General features: G+C 46.0%; 2 protein-coding genes and 1 long non-coding RNA gene across 7 annotated transcripts in view; 2 read left to right on the top strand and 1 right to left on the bottom strand.

Moving 5' to 3' along the window:
* The window catches only part of PPP1R36 (protein phosphatase 1 regulatory subunit 36), a 68,141-nt gene extending 62,111 nt beyond the window's left edge, over nucleotides 1–6,030 (top strand). For all 3 annotated transcript variants that reach the window (XM_035104627.3, XM_088673782.1, XM_035104637.3), the window contains 4 exons: nucleotides 3,165–3,207; nucleotides 3,328–3,521; nucleotides 4,451–4,645; nucleotides 5,547–6,030. In XM_035104627.3, the coding sequence (XP_034960518.2) occupies nucleotides 3,165–3,207; nucleotides 3,328–3,521; nucleotides 4,451–4,645; nucleotides 5,547–5,784 (670 nt within the window). In that variant the 3' untranslated portion in view covers nucleotides 5,785–6,030. The remainder of the gene's footprint in view (nucleotides 1–3,164; nucleotides 3,208–3,327; nucleotides 3,522–4,450; nucleotides 4,646–5,546) is intronic.
* Nucleotides 6,031–9,312: 3,282 nt separating this feature from the next.
* Nucleotides 9,313–14,807, bottom strand: LOC148687748 (uncharacterized). Its single transcript, XR_015950967.1, has 3 exons — nucleotides 14,727–14,807; nucleotides 13,348–13,436; nucleotides 9,313–9,445 (listed from the first exon to the last, which is right to left on the bottom strand). It is a non-coding gene; the product is annotated as an uncharacterized LOC148687748 (long non-coding RNA).
* A 240-nt stretch (nucleotides 14,808–15,047) lies between these two features.
* The window catches only part of BRF1 (BRF1 general transcription factor IIIB subunit), a 202,972-nt gene continuing 199,908 nt past the window's right edge, over nucleotides 15,048–18,111 (top strand). For all 3 annotated transcript variants that reach the window (XM_035104684.3, XM_088673764.1, XM_088673763.1), the window contains exon 1: nucleotides 15,048–15,404. In XM_035104684.3, the coding sequence (XP_034960575.3) occupies nucleotides 15,206–15,404 (199 nt within the window). In that variant the 5' untranslated portion in view covers nucleotides 15,048–15,205. The remainder of the gene's footprint in view (nucleotides 15,405–18,111) is intronic.

Genomic DNA, 18,111 nt, shown 5'->3' with positions numbered 1-18,111 from the left:
GGAGGGTATTGTTTTGTTTTGTTATTATGTTACATATTTTTGTGTTTATATATTGTGAACCACCTTGTGATCTTACGGTGAAGGGCAGTATATAAATTTAACAAAATAAATGAATAAAATTTAGAGCGGCCTATCCTGGCTGGGGTTGATGGGAGTTTTAGTCCAGAGTTGGGCGCCCCCAGTTTAGGAAGGTTAAGCCTAAAGCAGGGGGGCCCAATTTTTTTCCAAAGAGGGCCAGATTTGATGAAGTAAACATGTGTGAGGACCGACCAAAGTTGTTGAGCTTTTTAAAAGGATTTTGTTGTTGTTGTTTAGTTGTTTAGTCGTGTCCGACTCTTTGTGACCCCATGGACCGGAGCACGCCAGGCACTCCTGTCTTGCACTGCCTCCCGCAGTTTGGTCAAACTCATGTTCGTAGCTTCGAGAACACTGTCCAACCATCTCGTCCTCTGTCGTCCCCTTCTCCTAGTGCCCTCAATCTTTCCCAACATCAGGGTCTTTTCCAGGGAGTCTTCTCTTCTCATGAGGTGGCCAAAGTATTGGAGCCTCAGCTTCAGGATCTGTCCTCCCAGTGAGCACTCAGGGCTGATTTCCTTCAGAATGGATAGGTTTGATCTTCTTGCAGTCCATGGGACTCTCAAGAGTCTCCTCCAGCACCATAATTCAAAAGCATCAATTCTTTGGCGATCAGCCTACTTTATGGTCCAGCTCTCGCTTAAGGATTTTACCCCAGGAGATGAACTGCCACAGGGGCCAGATTAAACTGACCGGTGGGCCAGATTAGGCCCCCCGAAACGGACCCTGAAGGGCTCCTTAGTTAAACTGACGTGGGGTCATCAGCCCTTTGGGGCCTAAGAGCACATCTGTAATCTTCAGAGACATCTCTTGTCACAAAAAGGCAACACCGTCCCCCAAAACAACATTTCACAGAAGCTCAACTTTCTCTCCAAGGATAAAAGGGCCCGGAGAGAGAAATTCAGCTTCAGCCCTAGAGGGGGGAAATGCACACAAGCACACTCTACTCCAGACACCCCAGACTTCGGCCCTCCAGATGTTTTGGACTACAATTCCCATCATCCCTGACCACTGGTCCTCTTAGCTAGGAATCATGGGAGTTGTAGGCCAAAACATCTGGAGGGCCGCAGTTTGGGGATGCCTGCTCTACTCTTTTCTGGAGGGTCTCATCCTGCCCCCCACCCACTTGTGTGATTCACAATCTTTGTGTGTGCAGAGCCAAAGTGCGGTGAAAATCTTGGAACAAGGCAGAGGTGATGTTGCAGAGGGGCCCTTAGATGGTATTTGCAGAGGACCTTGCCATTTTTTAAAAGGCTTTTGTAGATTTCCTTCCCCTTTTACTTTGTTAGTGCCTCACACAATGAGGAAGGAACCAGGAATATCTGGCTCAGGGACAGGGTTAGGTAATATTTATTGCTGCCAGTTTCCTCTGGGGCAAATTTACATAAGGGGGAGGAGGAAAGGATCTGCATTTTGTTCTCGCAGCTGCGGATATGAAATACACGTGTTTAGTCAAATTTAGAGATCTTCCATACGCCAGGAAAACGCTCTTGGTTTGAGACCGGGAGAGCAGCTAAAAGAGGCAAATGATTTGGGAGTGCCAACTTGACGGAGCTAAAAAAAAAAAAACCCCAAACCTGGCCAGCTTCACCGCCATTAACACCAGTTTGATTTATAGCTGAAGCTTTCCATGGAATGGGGCTAAAGCACAATTGCCTCCTATTGCAAAGGGGGCTCTCCTGGAGTTCTGACTGGTGCAAAATGCTACAACTAGACTTGATGGGATCGGAGGACCACAGCCATGTAAGAGCATTGCTCAAGAGCTTGCACAGGCCACCCATATGTCACCATGCCAGGTTCAAGGTTCATGCATTAATTTATAAAGCCCTTAACAAATTGGATCCAGGATATTGTAAGGATTGGTGAGTCCCTTACATCCCAGCCCGATCACTGAGATCTAAAGGAGTCTCTGTTGGTGATGTCCCATGGCTCAGCTTGCATGGCTTGTAACTGCAAGAAACCATGTCGCCTGGGTTGGGGGCTGAAGCTGAAATTCCCTCCCAACTGAGACTAGACAAGGACCCTCCATGTTGAATAATTCCTGGATGCCAAGATCCAGGTTTGGGGCAAATACTTAGTACGCCTTCTACATTGCTTCCAAATTCCCTCGCTACCCCCCCAGCATAGGAAAAGACCACATGTTCAACAAAGTAAAAACTGGTTTACTTACAAACTCTCTAAAGGTTGGATTCATGGCTTCAGACCATGAAACAAAGACAGTAACTAAGTGGTAAGAGTTCCCAGATTATCGGTATAAGAACTCAAGAATGGCTGGTGAGAGCCATGTGGCTGAGCTGGAGCAACAAGCTCAAACTTCTTCACATGCTGAGCATCTCAGGTAGACAGGGGGGAGGGATGGGGACAATAAGCTTGATTACCTATGGTATTTCCTCCCAAGGTAAAGGAAATAAGCCTGGCAGGACAGCTTACTCTATTGTATTAACCCCTTCATGCATTAATTAGAGTTAAGCATGCTAGTTATATGAGACTAGTTGTCCCACAACTTTCTTATTTCAGCCAGCATTTCAAGGTAGTGTTCTGATTTTATGTTGATTTTTAATTGTTCTTATTCTCTGTATGGTTAGATGTTTTTTTTCTTTCCCCCAAACCATTTTATTTACCCTACTTAGAAATTCTGACTATTAAGTATTATTTAAATATCTGAAATAAAGCAAACAAACCCACTTCCCCAAAAGATCGTATTTTCTTGCAATAAAGAAGTGGCGGGGAAATGCACTGGGAATCATGAGATAACGCTTGCTTTGATGCAACATTGTCTAACGTCCCTGCAAACAAATCAGGATGAATGCATTCAACAGGTGGTCAGAAACTTCATTTGTGGGCCCCCTATCTTTTTGGCAAGAGGAAACTGCAGACTGGGAGCCCCCACTTCCAAAAGCCATGATCTTGGTAGTTTCATTGGGGTACGGGAATGAATTTTACCTGCCAGCGTTTGGTCTTGATTCTGTTTCTTAGTCATGCTAGACTGTGACAGAATGTCGAGGAAACTCCCTTTCATTTAGGAAGATGTTTATGGAGTACTTTCTCTGTTGCTGTCTGTGGATTTATTCTTCTCTTCCACATTTTAGGAGGAAAATATCAACATCACGGAAAGACAGGGAATTTTTTGAGGTAAGAGCGGTTGCCTGGAGGAGCAGAGCAGCTAAGGGTTGTCTCATCTTTAAGGTAAGCTGCAACAATAGTGTCTGAGTAGATCACCTCCATTTTTATTTTTATTTTTATTGCATTTAGTGCTTGTACAACTTCTCTTCCTACGTGGCTTTTGTGACATTCAGACAGAAGAACCTCAAGGAAATCCAGCAGGAAGTTGGCCGGCTGCTCCGCTCGAACATATTCAATCCTGCTCTGAGAGAGACAGCTAAACCCAAGGAGTTGAAAACAGATGTGACCAAGGAGGTGAAGAAGGTCATTTTCCGCTATCGCAAGTATGGCCTCATCTTCTCTCTTCTCTCCTCCCCTCCCCTCCCCCACCCCTGTCATTGGATGCATTGCAGATATTTATATCAGGTGTGGGGGACATTTTTTTTAGCCCAAAGTCCTGCCAAGGCCATGTGCCAGAAGTCGCTGGAGCCTGCAGTAGGTTGCATTCCAACCATACAAAAGTCAGAATTTTCTGCACGTATTGTCTCCATCCAGGTGAACAAGAGGCATTGTTGTAGTTGTAGGGCACTTCCAGCCAGGCAAAAAAAAAAAAAGTGCCTGAGGATCATAGAATCGTAGAATTGTAGAGTTGGAAGGGACCGCAAGGGTCCTCTAGCCCAGCCCCCTGCAATGCAGGAATCTCAACTAAAGCATCCATGGCAGATGTGTGTCCAACTTCTGCTTATACACCTCCAAGCAAGGAGGGTCCACAACCTCCCGAAGGAGACCGTTCCACTGTTGCACAGCTCTTCCCATCAGAATGTTCTTCCTGGTGTTTAGTCGGAATCTCCTTTCTTGTAACTTGAATTCATTGGGTCAAGTCCTACCCTTCAGAGCAGGAGGAAACAAGCTTACTCCATCTTCTATGACAGCCCTTGAGATATTTGAAGACGGCTACCGTATTGTATCTCATGCATTCATATACTTTCCCGTTGGCCATTCATTCATCCCATGTTTTTTCAATGCATTTCCTTGTCACTTTCCTAATTGCAAAAAAATCCATATTTTTTAGTAGACTTGTTTCCCTGAGGCAATAGAGCACTTTAATCCACTTTAATTCTGCAAATCTAAATTTCCAGTATGTGATTGAATTCTGCACCCCAAAGCCTGCAAAATGCTGTCGGTCAGGAGGTGCCCTGGATGACTCCACCCTTACTTGAACACCTCTCCCTTATTCATTTTTTAATTTCATTTTTTAAACTATTTCTTAAAGGCGCACCGATGGAAGGCAGCCAGCCATCCGAAGCATCATGGACCAGCGATCGCCGGTGCTTAGCACCTTGCTGCCGTTGCCTAAATACAGCGCTCAGTACCTTTTCCAGGACCATTACCTCCCTGCTGGCAGAAGTCAGCCAGCCTACGTTCCTGAAGAGCTGCCAGCCTTTTCCTCTGTCGTGCCAGAACCCAAGTAAGGAATGCAGGGCTTTTTCTACGCAATGCGTGACCACAAAATCTAACAGGGAGCAGTGGCCTCTCTCACAAATATATCTGAGTTACTCATAGTTTCGAGCCTATCTGAATATGCTCTAAATGTATTGGGTGCATCTGCCTTGTTTGTGCATGTGATGGCCATGGGGAAAGCAAAAGGACATTGAAGACCCTGCTGGAGCAAAAGAGAGGAAAGCTAGCAGAATAGAACCCATTGAGTGCTTAACCATTGAGTTTTTTGATAAGAACGGCTTGACCTCACACCAAAAGGCACACTCCTCCATTCTCTCCCGAGACAGATGGATGCCAACACATTCAGGCCAATGGACTACGTTGGTTTTGGTGACATGCATCCTGTCTGTTTCTTCCACCTGGCAACAATTCCGTCTGCTTCACCCCAAAAGCAGAAAATCGGGAGAAGGGGTCTCCAGCTCCCATCTTTTATCTCTTTGTTTCTTATCCTGCCCGTTCTCCAAGGAGCGCAGGGCAGCCTACCTGGTTCTCCAGGCACCCATTCTATTCTCAGAATTAGCCCGCGAGGCAGAACCGAGGGCCAAACTAGACCTTAGCTGTGCAGTGCTCTAATTATTATTTTAAATGAAAACTGTTTTAAAAAAAACAAACTTGCATTTCAGGGCACAGATACGGAGCTCAGGTATTGCCTAGTTTGGCCTTGTGAGGTGATGATTGCTACAAGGTCACATGGTGAGCTTCCTAGCCGAAATGGGCATTTGGACCTTGGCACCCAAAACACTTAGCCATGGTGTTAAGTGGTGGAGTATAACCCCTACGCTCTAGCTCAGCCAGTGCAGTTCCCTTAGCTCAGGTGTAATAGGTGGGCATCCACTCAACAACCTGGCTGCACTCTTTTTCTCTGGCAGGATTGGCATCATTGGATGCCCACGACACAGATTTATCCCTCATACGCTTCAGCCTATCGGGATGCAGGATGGTGAGAATGAGGATGACGACGAAAGCGCAAGATCGGGGACAAGCATCTCTCCAGCTGTTTCCCAGGAGCTGAATGTCTCCCCGAAGGTCCCTCAGACCAGCGCAAGCCTCTCGTCTCTGCCGGCTTCAAGGGCTACCACCGAAGCAGATTACGTTGAGAATCACTAGCAGCATACGATAGCCATCAGGGATAATTTTTGTTCGTTTAATTAAACTCTTTGGAAACGTTTGCCGAAACGTTTTGAAATGTTTGCCGTTTGAATTGTATCCCTTGTGTACTCCAGCCTGCAGGGAGAGTATAGCAAAGCCAGGCTACACTTTCCACTTTGCCAAGCTCCCAGGACAATATTTGGTGCGTTAAAAAAGAAAAAGAAAAAAGACCATTAAAGCAAGTTAAAACTGTCTGCGTTAAAACCAGAGTAAAGAGGTTTTTTTAAACTAGGCACAGTACGCTTTCAGGTATTAAACACCTCCAAAGGCCTGGTGGAACAGGTTGGTTTCCAAAAATGGGAATTCGTAAAGGTGGAGAAGGCTTTTTCCCACATCCTCACTGCAGAGCCCCCCCTTCGGTTTTGGTGCATCAACTGGAAGTTCCTGCTGCACAGGCCTAGTGCACTGTGCTTGCTCACATCCTCTGCTGGTGGCCTGTTGTGGGTGGTGATTCGGCAGTCTCAGACATTACCTTCAGTACCTGCTCCATCCCTATGGAACAGTGGCCCCTGCGACTGGCAAGCAACATGAAGGCTCTAAATTGGCTAGGGCCTTGTAAATACTAAGAGCCTGGCATTCTGCCTTTGCAGGGTCAACCAAACAGGACCTACTGCTCTTTAGGCTACAGCTTCCCACTGCTTCCAGTGTCTCTATACCCTCCATGGATTGATCTGGATACAGCCAGCCCACAGACAAGAGTGGGAGTGCTTGCATTGCAGTGGAAGTGCTTGCCTTAAAGCCAGTTTGGTCCCCATAAAGTCAGGGCTGGGTGCAAGACATCTTGCTGAGAAACAGTGCTATATGAGTCTGTTCCATCAAAGGAACATTCAGAGATCTCTTAGCATGGGTTAGAAAGCAGGAAAAGAGCCTCTTTTTAGGCCAGTTCATACATGCCCTTGCACTGCACGACAAGGTACTTCTGATGAACTTCCCTCTTCTGCAGACCTATTAAAGGTGCAAGAGCCCCAGCTTCTTTTGCAGCTGACCACCCTATATTTCTGCCCTGCACCAGAGATGGGGAGGGATTGACCTTTGGTTCTAATTTCCAGAATGGCTCCTGTGTGCAATTTTTTTGCATGGTCCATGTGACATTTTGGCTTCAAAACCCCAGCCCATATTTTCCCCACCCCCAATAATTGGATCCAGATTTACCTTTTGGGCGGAAACGTGAGAAATGTCCCATTTGTGATATGTTTACCATATTAAGCTCATCCTTGGAAGCACTCCCAAGATTTGTATCACTAGGAACGTGTGCTTTAAATTAAGTGTTGTTGGAAATAATGTACATGCACATGTGCAAAGACCCATAATGAGAATGTGGACACCTTGCTTTTTTTAAAAAAAAGAACAACAACTTAGAAACCCTAGGACCTGCCAGTTTGCTCTAAACTAATCAACATTTGGATGCACAACAGCACACAATGGAAAGGCTGGGTGGGGCTGGAATAATGACCCACACTTTTTATTATTCCCAGCTGCAACATGTCATTAGCAAGAGTGGATATTTCTCCCTGACTCCCGGGCAAAACAGCAGGGGGGACTGGCATGTAATAAGCCAGTACAAAGAGAGCTTTCCTCCTGACTCACTTTCCCCTCTTGGAAAGATGATTCACCCTCATATGGAACCAGACCTCAGCAAGTTGCGTGCCTCCACAAGCACGACACGCCTGCCTTGGGAGCTAAAGCTACACATCTCTGGAGATAGTATAAAAGAACCTCTCTTGTCATTCAGCAAACCTTCAGCTCAGCTGGGGAATCTTGATAAACAGCACGCCAAGGTTGGCCTGGTACACGCTAATCCTTCTCGAGGGATTTGGAGCTGCCTTTCCAACACTGCCCATGGCCTGGGCTTGCACAAATGTTGTAGGGAAAGGCACATAAGTCATTCCGCACCAGGAAGGGTGGTGAAGTTAAAATTTGCCAGCTTCCTGTTAGCTGCAAGGACGAAGGACATGTTTAGCAAAACACTTCACCGCTGTGCTTTGGAGTTTGCTGTCAAAGTTGCACTCGCACATATTCTGATCTGATTTGAGTGTCGTCCCACCCCCTTTCGACAAGACTCTGCCAGCCTTTCCCGACCTGGTTCCCTCCAAATGTTTCAGACTGAAAGAAGCCACTTCAAGCTCCATCTAGTTCAGCATCCTGTAGCCACAATGGTCAACCAGATGAGAGCCTTGGATTTATCCACTCTTTTAAAGCCATCTAACTTGGTGGTTTGTCACTGCCTCCTATGGAAGTGAGTTCCATAGGTTAACAATCTGCTGTGTGAATAAGTACTTTATTTCCCCCCCTGGTCCTGACTCTGCCTCGTTTGTTAGGTCCTTGTTGGTTTGCTTTGGTGCTTCCCCATTAAACTACACAACCTGTCACATCCTCTTCTTGTTTCTTTTCAACATTTTGGCGGGCGACGTTTTGCAGGCAAAAGTTGAGAAGTGGCATGCCGACACAGGCGTCGGCGGAACCCAGAGTGCAGTGCAGGTCTGCAATACCTTCTTCTGTTCGCTTCAGCAGATGGCACAGCATTAAGGAAAGGCATTGGGTTGTAATTACGGTACAACACAGAGCTTAGAACAAGAAAAGAATAATGTTCTCATATGAGAAGAGTCCTGTGAAAGAGAGAGAGAGAGAAAAGCACGCGCTCCTCATTTTTAGATGACACATGAATATGTTGCAACAGGCATTATTTTAGAAGAGGCATCCTCTCATGCAGCTGTGAGTGCCTCTTGTAGTTTTGCCTACTAGCCACAATGACTGTGCTCTGTCTCCACAGTCAAGGCAGCAATGGTTCTAGATACCAGTTGCTGGAAACCACAGGGCAGGAGAAAGCTCTTGTGCTCAGGTTCTGCTTATAGGCTTCTCGTGGACACAGCTCAGGTGGCCGAGCATGAGACTCTTAATTTCAGGGTTGTGGGTTTGAGCTCCATGTGGGGCAAAATATTCTTGTGTTGCAGGGGGTTGGACTAGATGACCCTCGTGGCCCCTTCCAACTGTATGATTCTATGATTGGCCACTGTGAGGACAGGATGCTGGAACAGATGGGCCATTGGTATGACCCAGCACGCTCTTAGGTTCTTTCTTGCAATTTTAAAAGTATTTATTAAAAGTATTTTTCATAAGTGAACCATCTTGTGTGCAATCAACTGAAGACATCAATGTGTTTTAACCGATCAATCAAACGGATTAAACATGATATGCTACTATGAAAACTGCCATTTTGATTGGTTGCTCAACTTTCTCAATCTTCACAACCTTTTAGGTCCCCCCCCCCCCCATTGCAGGGGTTTGGACTAGATGACACTTTGGGTCCCTTCCAGTTCTACAATTCTATGATTCTCTCAGAATTGGTGCTAAATAAACTTCATGCAGTAGTAGCTGCAACAGCAGCAACAACAGAACTAGGAGTAGCAGCAGTAGAAATAATTATAGATGCTGAAGTAACCGACAGGCTGGGGGTGATGGGAACTTTAGTCCAAAACGTTTGAAGCACACCAGGTTGTCAAAGGTTGCTGTATCGGAATGAATCTTGCGGCAGCAATACTGTTCACACTTGCCGGGGTCTGGGATTAAGTCCTATCAGACGAAGGATTACTTCTGAATTTGAATTCACAGGACTGCAGCCCTGATAAAGAAAACAATTTTAGAAATTATCCCTCCTTTTTCAGCTCTTGCACACAATGTAAGCCTAGAAAAACACCTCTTTTGTGGAGCTTTGCTACATTTTTGCAATCCGGACCGAGGCAAGGATGCCAGACATTGTCATTTATCTTCGGATGAGAGCTGGAATCCTAAACATACAAGGAGGCCCCTCTGATTCATCAAAACATACCAGACATTCCCTGCCCCAGTATTTCCCAGATTTCTGATTGTGGAGTTTCTTTTCTTCTAAAAACTGGAGTAATGCTCTATAATTATATAGCCATACTAAAGCCCTATTTGGGCATTTATCTCTTGCAGGTTGAGGTGTGTTTGGGTGGACAAACTGTGGATGAGAGGAAGGTCCTTAACTTCTGATGTGTGCATCCAATTTGCAAGTTAAAAACGGATTGCCACACCTCCCTCTCTCAATCTGTGTAAACGGATAGATTTGCTGCCATCAAATCTAGTCTGGCGCAAAAAGTCTCTTCATACCAGGTCAGACTGACTACTGTCCTTCTTGACTAGCATTGCTTACTCTGACTGACAGCAGCTCTTCAGGGTCAAGTGGAGTCCATCCCCCCCCCCCACTAACCTTCCACCCGATTCTCTTGAACTCAAAATGCAAAGGAATGATTGAATGTGGGACCTTCTGCATGCGCAGTAAATTTGCAATCAAGAACCACCCACCCTCAGAGAAGGCCAACATGAGTGAGTTCTGGGCCTGCCACCGAACTGGAAGGATAAATGCTCAGAGCAGGGACACAACAGGTGGTAGTGGAACGCCCTTCCATCGGAGGTCAGGGAGATGAACAACTACCTGACATTTAGAAAGCACCTAAAGGCAGCACACGTTAGGGAAGTTTTTAATCTGTGATATTTTAATGTATTTTGGTAATTGTTGGAAGCCGCCTAGAGTGGCGGGGGAAACCCAGCCAGATGGGCGGGATATAAATAATAAAATAATAATAAAAAAAGGCAGCCTCTTCAGAATGCTGGTATACCTGAGCTAGAGCACGGGTGTCCAAACTTTTTTCAAAGAGGGCCAGATTTGATGAAGAGAACATGCGTGAGGGTCGAACAAAAGGGCCGACCAAAGTTGTTGGGCTTTTTAAAAAGGATTTTACCCCGGGGGGGGGGACTGCAGGATTAGGCCCCCGAAACGGACTTTGGACATGTCTGAGCTAGACCATGGGTAGGCAACAGGATGCAGCCCAATTGCCTTCTAAATCCAGCCTGCGGACGGTCCGGGAATCAGCATGTTTTTACATGAGTAGAATGTGTCCTTTTATTTAAAATGCATCTCTGGATTATTTGTGGGACAGGAATTCGTCCCCCCCCCCAAAAAAAATATAGTCCAGCCCCCCACAAGATCTGAGGGACAGTGGGCTGTCTGAAAAAGTTTGCTGACCCCTGAGCTACAGACTGGACAGAATAGCCCGCTTCCAAAAGATTCTGAGAGGATGGAGGTAAACAGAAGACTGGCACATCATAGAGAGACAGAATAGTCCAACTACCTCCGTGAGGAAATGCTCTGGGCTCACAGAAACCTTTAATTATATAAAGGTTATTAATTTAGGGAACAAGAGGAGAGCAGAAATAGGGTTTTGGCTCCCTCTGCTGGCTGCTTTATACCATTGTTAGGCTGAGAGCAGGAGCATTAGCTGATGTTTCGTCAAAGGGAATTTACTGTACTTAAGGCAGAAATGTTCTCTTTACAGTGAAGACTATATCTCCAGATTTTTCTTCCACTATAATACTCAGAAAAGTTGAGAATTTAGCCAGTTAGCTAAAAAGCAGAGCAAAGTGCAGCATGTTGGGTCCCTCCAGATGTCCTGTTTATTCAGCATTCATTCCAATTTGCTTGCACAAAACCGACGTAGTTGTTAGTTTATCTCTGTTCTTTATTTGTTTGTTTATGGGGTGGTTACATGACAATGAGCATTCATCCTGATTTGCTTTTAGGGTGTTAACATATGTTCCCATTAATTGTTCGTTCATCCCAATATTTTCAATGCATTTTCCTGTCACTTTCCTAACTGCAAAAAAAATAAAAATAAAAATCAGTTTTTTTGAAAAAAATATCATAAAAAGTGGAATAGTTGCACAAGGACAACAAAGTACTTTAATTCTTTAGGAGCAAAGGTGGGATATAAATTCAATAAACAGAATCAAATAAATTAAATCCGCTTTAATTGCACAAATCTAAAGTTCCAGTATGAACTTGAAACTCTCCTGGAAACTAGGGATAGCCTGGAGGCAACCCAGACTTGACATCTTTCCACAGGGCCTGCAAGACAGAGCTGTTCCGTCAGGCCTTTGGCCAGAGTGCAGACTCACCTATTTTCCTTTGTATAAGAACAAGCATGAAGGAGGTTTCCCAGCCTGTTCACAGGTGCTTTTATATGATCAGTGAAAACAGTTGGTCCTGGCAAGTATTAACCACTCTCAATCTTAACCTGATAACTGCTCTTTGTCCAGATTTTAATTTGTCTGAATTAATTTTTAAGATGCATTTTAATTAATTGATGCCTGTTTTTATGTATACTGTGTTATTTATATGTTGTTAGCCGCTCTGAGCCCGGCTCCGGAGAGTACAAATAAATTTTATTGTTGTTGTTGAAGGAAATGTGATACAGGATTAGCTGATTGGCTGTCTGTGGGTTGTCCCCCCCCCTTCAAGTTTTAAATTTGCAAATAACATAAATATTAGAAAATTACCCTAAGTTTCTATGCACTCATCCATAGAAAACTAAGGCTTTTAGTGCTACTTCTGGATACTTCATAGCACGCTGGAAAGTGGGGAATGCTTCTAGGTTAGGCATAGCTCCTGAAGATGAAAGCAGAAAACAAGAAAGTGTGGGAGAAAAAGTACTTTATGCAAACAGGTGAACAACTAGTGAGTTGGAGAGGGGGATCAGCATTGGTTTCGTGCCATCTATTTTCACGACGGCACCTTATGCTGATCTCAGTTAACTATTTTGTCAAGCAGTGACTATCATGGAAATTGCATTATAGTTAGAGAGAGACTTGTTATTCCAATTATGTTACATGAATTATTATTATTTTTTAAAGCTGCCATATGGATCTCCCAGTCAGGACTGTGGTGAAAGGGTGAAAGTGGGGGATCAAATCATTTTACTGCCCCTGCCCCGCCAAGCTATTTGTCCAAAAAGGATGCTGTTGTAGGTGCAAATAGCAACTATGGGTGGGATTTCCATCATTAAATGGGGCAGAAGGAAATAATAATTATTTTTAAACTGCTTCACGTATTTAAGTTGCATCAGGCATTGGGGCGGGGTTTTTGAACTAGATGTCCCCCATCCTTTTCAGTTCCAATATTTTGTAATTTAACATTTGGTTTAATTTAGCCTTAAATGTGCATGAACACATTTTCTTCAATGTTTTGTATTCTTAAGCACTCTTCCAGCACATGTATGTGTGTGTGTGTGTGTGTCTGTCTGTTGGGGGGGGAGGGTTAATTAAAGAGTGTTTGAGGAAAGATGGGCAATTTGCACTTAGGAAAATGCTAGACCAAGTGACCCAAGTGAACAATAATTAGTTGAGAGTACTTTAGGACTGATTTGTTGTGATGGAATTTCCAGTACGAACCTTGAGGCATTTCAGCTAAGTGCCGAGCCATCTGCTTCATGTAAAACAAGATTGATCCTACAAGACGGTTTTTCTTCTCTCCGTAGCTTGATCTATTGCTTATTTGCTTAGAAGGTTTATACCTTGCAACTCATGGCAGGAACACAGCCCAGGACCCCTTAGTCCTTTGCCTGATGGATGAGGCAGGAATATGGTTCCCTTCAGCTCTCCAGTGTAAGAACAGGCAGAAGTGGAATGTTCATTTTTGGCAAGGTTGGGGGAGCAGCTGCTCCTTACCTGGTGGATGGGACCAGCCTTATCTTCCCCTTGACATGATGCTCTTCTTGGAAAGGTGGGGATGCAGCTTCTAAGTGGCCCTAGGTCTCCTGGAAAAACACTCCCATTTCACATGCTGCTTTCTGTACTTAGGTACACATAACTACGGTACACATAACTAGGAAGAAAATCAACACAAACGAGCATTGTTTCTTAATCTTTCTATCTTTGCAGAGGCTTTGTTTATTCAGTGGTGAGGAAAATATACTCTTCATGCTCAGGGGCTCTTTATTTTTCAGATATCATGGAGTATTCCATGCTGTGAATGAAATCAGCAACCCAAACGAAGGCCTGTCTTTCTAGTGCAACACTCCCCACACCTTCATTTTCCACAGCAGCAATCCAGACTCCTCTCTGGGAAGGTCACCGATTGGGGGTGAAATTCTAGCTCAAGAAGGAAGTAAGCCCCACACTTTAAGAGTTAGGAAGCCCTTAACGTATGTCAAATTTGACATACATATGAGGAGAGCTGGACCATAAAGAAGGCTGATCGCTGAAGAATTGATGCTTTTGAATTATGGTGCTGGAGGAGACTCTTTTGAGTCCCATGGACTGCAAGAAGATCAAACCTATCCATTCTGAAGGAAATCAGCCCCGAGTGCTCACTGGAAGGACAGATCCTGAAGCTGAGGCTCCAATACTTTCCAGAGAAGACTCCCTGGAAAAGACCCTGATGTTGGGAAAGATGGAGGGCACAAGGAGAAGGGGACGACAGAGGACGAGAAGCTATGAACATGAGTCTGACCAAACTGCGGGAGGCAGTGGAAGACAGGAGTGCCTGGTGTGCTCTGGTCCATGGGGACACGAAGAGTCGGACACGACTAAACAACAACAACATGAGGAATATACACACTTACTATCAGCCTCCCACCACAATTCATCAAACTATGGGAGTGGGAAAGAGGACTTTCTTTGTCAGCTCTGGCTCTGCTGAAAGACCAGCAGGTTTTGGCTCATTCCACCTGCTCATTTGCTTTTCCACCTTCTCCCTCCCACTCCTTTTTTTCCTTTAGTGCTGTGTCTTCCCCATTGTAAGCCTGAGAAGGCGGTTTCTTCGGACACCTGCAAGCTGCAATGTGACAACACCCCCACAACACAGCACAACTTTTGTGTTTGTGTGGCCTAGCAGCCCACAACACTTTGACCCTGGGGGATAAAATTAAACTGAAAGTTAATTGGGTTGGCCCCCCCTCTCCTTTTCTTCTGTGAAACGCGGGGCAAGTTAAAACAGCCAATACAGAGCTCCTCCCCAAAACGACAAGCCACTAGCTAGATCTGCTTAGCAAGAACCCAAAATCTAACCAGCAAACAAATCCTCCCTTCAGCATGCCGGCCCTTACCCCGGGGAAGCCGAACCAGCGACCCTCAGGCAGCTCCTGGACTCCATCTCCCGTCAGCCCCTGCTACCAGGTCGCGCTGGCGGGGCTGATGGGAGTCGTAGTCCATAAGCAGAATGAGGGGCCCCATAGGCTTCCCACAGCCCTGCCTTGAGGCGAGAGGCCCTGCGAAACTCCGCGGGAGGGCCTAGGCCGCGGGGCGTCGAGAGGAGACCGGCAGGCCGGCTGGAGCCGAACGCTTCCCCTCGGCCCGCCCGTTCCCGGCGAGGGGAGGAGGCGACTAGGCCTCGCAGGCCTCGCGAGAAGGGGCGGCGTTTGCGGGCCGAGGTGGAGCCGGCGAGGCGAGCCGGCCAAGGCCCGTGAGGGGAGAGCGAGCGTGTGGAGGCGAGAGCGAGCGGGCGGGCGGGCGGGCGGAGGGCCGGCCCGGCCAGCGAGGCGGCGGCGGGGTTTTTCCTTGGGCCTGAGGGGAGCCTGAGGGGAAGATGCCGGGCGGCGGCGGCGGCGGGCGGGTTTGCGCCGCGTGCGGCAGCTCGGAGATCGAGGTGGACTCGGCCCGCGGAGACGCGGTTTGCACGGGCTGCGGCTCCGTCCTCGAGGACAACATCATCGTCTCCGAGGTGCAGTTCGTGGAGAACAGCGGAGGAGGGTCGTCGGCCGTCGGGCAGTTCGTCTCCCTCGACGGTGGGTGAAGGAAGGGATAGAAAAGGGGATGCAGAAGGGGAAGCCGGCATGGGGCAAGGAGGGCTGGCAGGGCATGTGGGGCAGGGGTGTGTGTGAGCTGGGTTGGGGCATACCCTTTTGTGAAAATACGGACGTCCTATTCCATATGAAGAAATCATTATTATTATTATTATTATTATCACCACCACCACCACCACCGTCATTGCTATTCCATATGAAGAACTGTTGTTATTTCAGGATTTATACCCCATACACCTGACCCTGTTGCCCCAGCCACTCTGGGCAGCTTACAACATACATAAAAATGCAATAAAACTTTCCTATACAGGACTGCCTTTAGATTGCTCTGGGACCACATAACTCCATACCCTCCAAAATTTCTCCAATGAAAATAAGGATGTCCTATTAAATAATAATAATCATCATCATCATCTGACTGGGTTGCTCCAGCCACTATGGGCGACTTTTGGTATATATAAAAACATAACAAAACATCAAATATTAAAAAAACTTCCCTATGCAGGTCTGCCTTCAGATGTCTTCTAAAGGTTGAATATTTACTTATCCCCTTGGTTCAGGGGTCACAGAACTCCGTACCCACCAACATTTCTCCAAAGAAAATAGGGGTGTCCTAATAATAATAATAATAATAATATTTATATACCCTGTCCATCTGACTGGGTTGCTCCAGCCACTCTGGGCAGTTTCCAATATATAAAACATTGAACACTAAAAAGCTCCCCTATGCAAGTCTTCCTTCAGATGTCTTCTATAGGTTGTATAGTTATACCTATTTTTTCCCCCAACTCCATATCCTCCAACATTTCTCCGATGAAAATATTGACATCCTAAGGAAAAGCTGGACATTCCAGGATCCAATCGGAAACAGATTCTGTAAATCTTCTGTAAATCTGGGACTGTCCTGGAAAATAGGGACACTTGAAGGGTCTGCTGGGGGTCTAGTGTCCAAGGTGTGTGTGAGAGAGATGGTGGCATTACAGTGGTACCTCGCAAGACGAATTTAATTCGTTCCACGCGTCAATTCGTTTTATGAAAAATTCGTCTTGCGAATCGCAGTTTCCCATAGGAATGCATTGAAACTTAATTAATGCGTTCCTATGGGCAAAAAAGCTGCTTGCTGGGGCTTGTCGCCGCCTGCCTTGGCAAAGCCCGGCAAGCAGCGCCCGCCGCGCTTCGGCACCGGGGGACGTAGCCGAAGTGCAGCGGGCGCTGCTTGCCGGGCTTTGCCATGGCAGGCGGCGACAAGCCCCTGCAAGCAGCACCCGCCGCGCTTCGGCTCCGTCCCACCGGCTTGTCGCCGCCCGCTTGGCAAGCCCTGGGGAACCAGCTGTAGCGCGGCATGAAGGCAAAGGAAGATCAGCTGTCAGCTTCCTGCGCTGACAGCTGATCTTACTTTGCCGCCTTCCCGCGCTACATTCTATGGCCATGCTTCGCAAGATGAAGCGGCGGTCATAGAAAACCTCGTCGTCTTGCGCGTCGCTCGTGCAACACAAAATGCTTTTGTCTTGCGAGTTTTTCATTGCGCGAGGCATTCGTCTTGCGAGGTACCACTGTATTATTTATGTTTATTATTTATTAAATTTGCATACTACCCTACATTTGAAGATCACAGGGCTGTTTTCAACATAGAAATGCAAAACGAGAACACAGAAGATTTATTTATTTATTTAACTTTGCTTTACTTATTTGCTGAATTTGTTTTACCACCATTCATCCATAGATCTCAGAGCACTTAACAACATAAAAACACTACAATACATGATAAAAACAAGAACGTCTGAGCAGTGTTCAAAATTAGCCAGGCGCTAGGTGCATTTTGCCCCTCGCTTTTGACCACTTGCGACCAAGTGAAGATGCCTGGATGCCACAATGGCATCTCACATCTCCAGCATCTGGGGAATCATGGGATCTGGAGTGTTTTCACACACTATTACTGCATCGTGTAGAATTCTATCAGTTATATTTTATCTGCACAATTGGAATCTCTGGAACCAAAATGCTTTATATGTGTAGCCTGAACAGGAACACTCGCCATTAAGAAAAAGAGGTCAGAATAGGCCAATATATATTTGGACTGTCCCTGGATCAAGTGACTTTTCTTCTTTAAGTTCTCAGATCTCTTAAATTAGCTCAAGGTTGTCATCTGAACTAGCCAGATGTTTAACTGAGAATCAATCACAGTCAGTCCATCACTTGAAAAATAAGACTTTAGAGTAGGCATCCCCAAACTTCTGCCCTCCAGATGTTTTGGACTACAATTCCCGTCTTCCCCGACGACTGGTCCTGTTAGCTAGGGATCATGGGAGTTGTAGGCCAAAACATCTGAAGGGCCGCAGTTTGGGGATGCCTGCTTTAGAGCCATCTTGCCCCAAAATGGCAACCAGATATTCTGTTTTGGTTACTCTAACCTTGGTTTAAGGAACCATTTGGTGCTTAGCTTAAATATCTGAGTTTCTAACACTGCATCAGACTTTTTTCAGATTTGTGTAAACTTAGGACTCTGCCTTGTCCTGAATCAGGCCACTGGCTCATCCATCCCAGTATTGTTAACACTGGCTGGCAGCATCTCTCCTGAATTTCAGACGGGGGTCTCTACCAGCTCTACCTGGAGATGCCACTGGGAATTCAACCTGTGCCCTCTTCAATGTAATGAAGGGATGCATGCATTATTTCTCGGCTGTGACAG

This window comes from Zootoca vivipara, chromosome 1 (genome assembly GCF_965207765.1).
Source record: "Zootoca vivipara chromosome 1, rZooViv2.hap1.1, whole genome shotgun sequence".
Classification (NCBI taxonomy): domain Eukaryota; kingdom Metazoa; phylum Chordata; class Lepidosauria; order Squamata; family Lacertidae; genus Zootoca; species Zootoca vivipara.
This window is presented reverse-complemented; position numbering and strand designations above follow the sequence as displayed.